The following is a 6,000-nucleotide window of genomic DNA, read 5'->3' as shown; positions in this document are numbered from 1 at the left end:
CCACTTGGCCCAGGTTGGGAGCTAGGTACTTCAACATGGCATGCCCCACCCAGGCCGTGAGACCATCCAGACATGCCAGAGCGGACCTCAGGCTCAGCTATGCCCTGGGCAGCCTTTCAGAGTCGCAGGCGGCTTTCTTATCCATCAGACACTTGGCAAGCGCCGGGAAACTGCCAGGCCCCTTGCCCTTTCGTGCTGAGGAAGCTGAGCCTCGACGATATTGAGCTGCTGCCTCCACCAGGCCCATGGCGAGTCGGTGGCGGTGCAGAGAACTTGGGAGCCCTGGTGGTGGGACCATCTCAGCCCTGGCAGGAGCCTGCTCGCCTGTAGCCCCAATTCCCTACACCGAGAGCTTTGCAGTCTCCGAAGAGTCTCCCCTCTCTGGCTCTCGAATCCAGTGAGGAAGGTTCACATCATCCCCAGGATGCAGAATCCCACATGCAAAACTGAGGTCGGGGGACTCAGAAAAACCCCAAAGGACAGCGAGGGTCGAGACTGTGTGTGGGGAAATCCCTGGTGCTCTGTCCGTGACAGCCACGTCCCCCAGCCTGGACTCGGGGTACCTTGTCAGCCCCGTCTGTCGCAACTAGGCCGCGGCCACGCGGGCCGCGGAGGTCCCTGACCCCAGCGCGAGCGCCGCCTGCGGTCCAAAGGCCAAGGCCTCTGGGGCCACTCGGCGCGCGACCCCGTAGCGCCTGGGGCGGGGAGCCGGCGTGCAGGCGGAGCTCTCCTCGGCGCGCCTATTGGCTAGAGCTGACGCCCGTCCGGACCCCGAGGCCCGACCATTGGCCGGTGGGGGCGGAGTTCGCGGAGCCCCAATGAATGGGGGAGCCGGAAGCAGGAAGTGAGTTTGCGATCGGAGCAGCTGCTGCAGGTGAGGCACGGCGCCCGGGATTCGGGGTCACAATGTGTGTCATACTCGAGGGACAGGGCGAGCCTGGACCGAGCGCAAGATCATTCCCTTTTTGCCCCGCCTCCCCATCCAGTACCCTTTCCAGATTCATCGCGGCCCCATGGCCAAGGAGCGCTCAGGGCAGCTAAGGGTTAACGCCCCTTTCAGAACCCAGGGTGTTGTGCTATTCGGGGGCAGGATCGGGAGTGTTGGGGGAGGTTGGAAACTCAGTCCCAGCAAGAGAGGGCGTTGAGAAGAAAACCCTGGGTTGGGAGATACCCAGGTCCCAACGGAGCAGTGAGACCTTCGGTAAGTTCATTGGCCTCTCTAAGCCTCAATCTCCGTATCTGTAAAATGTGTATTCTTCCGGCGCGAAACTTCTGTGGCTTGGTAGCTCCCCTGGCTGAGCGCAGGAAGAGGGCAGGAGGGCGCAGGGCCGAAGAAAAGGCAGTTAGAGGGATGAGAGTGGAACAGATCCCTGGAGCAGTGAGAGAGGAAGAGTCCAGGAAAATCATTTACTACTGTAGATACACGCCGTCAGATGTGACCTTATCTAATCTGCACACCCACCCAGTGAAGTCTGGGTTATTATCAAGCCTATTATACAGAGGCGGAAATCGATGCGCAGAAAAGTAAAACAATTGACTTGATATTAGGAGTCTCTGGCTGAGCCTGGATTGGAACTTGGATCTTCCAGCTGGGACTCTGTCCATGTGAACACACTGGTGGGCAGGATTGAAGAATCTGCAGAGGAATTCTGAAGAGGAGGCTAGGAGGTCAGAGTAGGAAGAGGGGAGACCAGGCCTAGGCTGGGAGTCTAGAGATGCAGATCTCTGTTTCTGACCCCTCCCTTAGGTTACTGGGCAAAGCTCCTAGCCCCTCTGGACCTGTTTCCCTGTCTGTAATACTAGGTAGTTGGCTTCAGTCTTTAAGTTTGAGAGGCACAAGCCAAACATTGCCCACCAATATATTTTGTAATTTCCTTGGGTGAGTCACCTAACCTTCTCTGAGCCTGTTAGCATATCTGGTGCATGGGGACAATGGGATTCCCTTCTTCATGGGCTTTTAGGGAGGATTAAATGAGACCATGAGCATGCAGAGCCAGGTGTGCAGTTGGCATGTGAAAAATGATGGCTGTGATCATGGTGATGGTTCTCAGCAGGGCCCATGGCGGACGCCCAGTACATCCTCCCCAATGACATCGGTGTGTCTAGCCTGGACTGCCGTGAGGCCTTCCGCCTGCTGTCACCCACAGAGCGCCTCTATGCCCATCACCTGTCACGGGCCTCCTGGTATGGAGGCCTGGCTGTGCTGCTGCAGACCTCTCCTGAGGCCCCCTACATCTATGCCTTGCTCAGCCGCATCTTCCGTGCCCAGGACCCCGACGAGCTGCGCCAGCATGCCCTAGCTGAGGGCCTTACCGAGGAGGAATATCAGGTCAGTTCTCTCAGGCCAGCCTGTATTTCCTGAGTGGCTTCTGGGTGTGAGGGGCCAGGAAGCAGGGATACCAAGGACTTTCTCTCTTTGGATTAGGCCGAAGATGTCAAACACAGGAACATCCCCTCCTGGAGTTTCAGTCTTCTCATCTGCAAACTATGCATGAGGGTAGTCCGTACCTCTTAGGGTTGTAGTGACCTGACTCCAAGATAAATGGTGGCTGCTGTGATTATAACAAGGGCTGTGGATTAAAGGAAACAGCTATGGAGATTCAGAGACGGTAGAGGAATTAGTCCAGTGTAGGAATCAGGAGGTCTGAGTTCTGGACCGAGAACTTCCTCTACCATGTTGTGTGTCCCTGGGCAGAATGTTCTGCCTGTCCTCTTGTTTTTGTTTGATTGTGGGCCTACTGACCAAGTAATACATGAATGCATTCTTAATGCATTCTTAATGCATTATAGCAATGTGGAAAGACACAAAACAAAACACGAAGATCATTCATTCTCAGTGCCCTCCCCAGAGGTAATCACCAAAGAAGGTGCAGTGTATAGTCTTTTCAGTCCTCTGTCAGTATTGCATACCTATACATGTGTTCATGGTCTTTATTATCTCTTTTTCATATGAGATCACACTCTACATATTGCGAGTTCTGCTTTTTCCATTGAACACCATGTCTTGGAGAACTTCCATGGGGTACAAATAAATCCACCTCATTCTTTTTTATTGACTGTGAAGCATTCCAGAGCAATGTACACTATAATCAGTTTAATCTTTTCTTTATTGATGGACATTTAGATTGCTCGCTATTCTTACAAATGATACCACAATGAGCATACTCTTGCACGTGTGTGAGGAGGACCTATTTCTCAAAGCAGAATTGCTAGGTCAAAGGCTCTGTATATTTACAATTGGTGCTGTTAAATCATCCTCTAAGAAAGCTTCACCAAGAATGTATGAGGATATGGTCTGTTTTTCTATATGTAAAATAAAGGGATGGATTGCTTATCTCTGAGTGGAGGCCCAGGCTGTTTCTTCTACCTTTTTTGAACTTTGAGTAGTCACATCCCATCTCTAGGCCTTGATTTACTCATTAAAAAAGCTAATGCCTGGGAAAGTGGGACGAATGCTACCCAAGTATTAACTATTTTCAGTAGAATTCTTTTGTTTGTAAGTAGCAGAAACCCACCTCAGATTGGCTTAAACGAAAAAAAATCATGACTTCCAGTTTCTGGTCTGGCGTGTGAGGAGCTTAGATGTCACCCATCTGTTCTAACAACAAGTAAAAAGCTGAAGAAACTGAAAAATCAACAACTCTTCTTAGATCCTTAAAAGAAGTGAGGTCATAGGGCAAAACCCTCAAATTGGAAAAGACAGACAGGCAGGTACAGAGAATCACAGTTTACCACAGCAAAAATTCAGGAGCAGAAACCTCCATAGAACCAGTGCTGGTGTAGGAGAACCTGACCTGTAATTGATGAATTGCTGGAGGCTCAGTGTAGAAAATTCTGAGAGTTAAAAACTCTAGGAGGACCCAGTCATAAGGGGGTCCCCACACTTTCGGGGATTTTACCTCCAGCAGCTTGACCTGGTTCTCACAATGAATTTCAGAGAAAAAAATCCCTCATGCTTCTTGCAGAAGGAGAGAAAAAAGAATCATTTTTGAAATAGGCTAGAACATTCTGTTCTTCTTAACATGATCTTCCCTCAGGAGGAACTATTTAACCAGAACCAAACCTGCTAGCGTTTTATCAGAGCCTAACTGATCTAAAAGAAGGGAAATACCCAATTCCAGACAGCTCTGAACATCCTGTCCCACCTAAGGGGAGTGGTGGGGACCTAGGACTTAGAAATACATGTGAAGTTCACAGTCTAGAGGCAAAGGCTCACTAAGAGACTGAAACCTAATAATGGGACTCTGGAACACTTCCCCTGCTCCCACACCTTACCACCACATTACTAAAGGCATATTTGTGGCTATTCCTTTTACCCAGTACCTTGTGTCTGGCTATCAAGAAAAAAATTACAAAACATTCTAAAAGGCAAAAAACACAGTTTGAAGAGACAGAGTGAGCATCAGAATGAGACTTAGATATGGCAGGGAGTTGGACTTATCAGACCCGAAATTAAAATAACCATGATTAATATTCTAAGGACTCTAATGGATAAAGTAGACAGCATGCAGAAAAAGATAGGCAATTTAAGCAGAGAGATGGAAATTCCAAGAAAGTGCCAAAAATGCTAGAGATCAAAAATCACTAGCAGAAATGAAGACTGCCTTTGATGAGCCTATTAATAGACTTGACACAGCTGAGGAAAGAAACTGAGCTTGAGGATGTCTCAACAGAAACTTCCAAAACTGAAAAGCAAAGAGAAAAAAGATTGAAACAAAACAAAACAGAATATCCAAGAACTGTGGGACAACTACAAGGAGTGTAACATACATATAGGGGTAAAACCAGAAGGAGAAAGAAAGAAACAGAAGAAATATCTGAAACAGTAATGACTGAGAATTTCCCCCAATTAATGTCAGATACCAAACCACAGATCCAGGAAGTTCAGAGAACACCAATTAGGATACTAAATGCAAAACAAAAAATAAAAAACAAATAAAACCTACATGTAGGTATATCATTTTTAAACTACAGGAAATCAAAGAGAAAGAAAAAAAAATCCTAAAAGAAGCCAGAGGGGAAAAATATCTTATCTACAGAGGAGCAAAGATAAGAGTGACATCTGACCTTCCAGAAACCATGCAGGCAAAAAGAGAGTGGGCTGAAATATTTACAGTGTTGAGACAAAGTCTACCAACCTAGAATTCTGTACCCTGTGAAATTACCCTTCAAAATGAAGTAGAAGTAAAAACTTTCTCAGACAAACAAAAATTGTGAGGGAATGTGTTGCCAGTTGACTTCCTTTGCAGGAAATTTTAAAAGATGTTCTTTTTTTTTTTTTTTTTTTTTTTTTTAATGGAGGTACTGGAGATTGAACCCAGAACCTCGTGTATGCTAAGCATGCACTCTACTGCTGAGCTATATCCATCCCCCAAAAGTTCTTTAGAGAGAAGGAAAATGATATAGGTTAGATACTCAGATCTACATCAAAAAAGGAAGAACATTGGAGAAGGAAGGAATAAGTGCAGGTAAAAGAAAAACTTTTATTGTTCTTATTCTTAATTGATCTAAGAGGTAACAGTTTGTCCAAAATAATAATAGTAATGACATATCCAACTATCTTTGCTTATGAATGACAGCAGTGATATGAGGGAGGGGAGGCATGAATTTGGATTATTTTGTTATTATAAGGTACTCAAACTACCCATGAAGTGGTATAGTGTTATTTGAAAGTGGGCTTGGATTATTTGTAAAGGTATATTGCAAACTCTAAGTCAACCACTAAACAAAGCAAAAAAAAAAAAAAAAGTACAACTGATATGCTAAGAAAGGAGAGAAAATGGAATCATATAAAAGGTTCAGTTAAAACCACAAAAGGCAGAAAAAGAATGGAAGACAGGTGCCAGCGTGATCTGGCTCTGGTGAAAGCCCCCTTCCAGGTTGTAGACTGCTGACTTCTCACTGTGTTTTCACATGATGGAACATGTGAGCTAGCTTTCTGGGGTCTCTTTTGTGGGGCACTAACCTCAATGACAGGGGCTATGCCCTCATGATTTAATC

General features: G+C 46.5%; 1 protein-coding gene across 5 annotated transcripts in view; it reads left to right on the top strand.

Moving 5' to 3' along the window:
• Positions 1 to 710: 710 nt before the first annotated feature.
• The window catches only part of DPP3 (dipeptidyl peptidase 3), a 30,092-nt gene continuing 24,802 nt past the window's right edge, over positions 711 to 6,000 (top strand). Inside the window, exons 1-2 of one of the 5 annotated variants that reach the window (XM_031447944.2) lie at positions 711 to 874; positions 2,052 to 2,329. In XM_031447944.2, the coding sequence (XP_031303804.1) occupies positions 823 to 874; positions 2,052 to 2,329 (330 nt within the window). In that variant the 5' untranslated portion in view covers positions 711 to 822. The other 4 variants (XM_031447940.2, XM_031447939.2, XM_031447943.2 and 1 more) reach the window with 4 other exon arrangements.

Source organism: Camelus dromedarius, chromosome 12 (assembly GCF_036321535.1).
Source record: "Camelus dromedarius isolate mCamDro1 chromosome 12, mCamDro1.pat, whole genome shotgun sequence".
NCBI lineage: Eukaryota > Metazoa > Chordata > Mammalia > Artiodactyla > Camelidae > Camelus > Camelus dromedarius.
The sequence above is the reverse complement of the archived record's forward strand: the minus strand, read 5'-3'. Positions and strand labels throughout refer to the sequence as shown.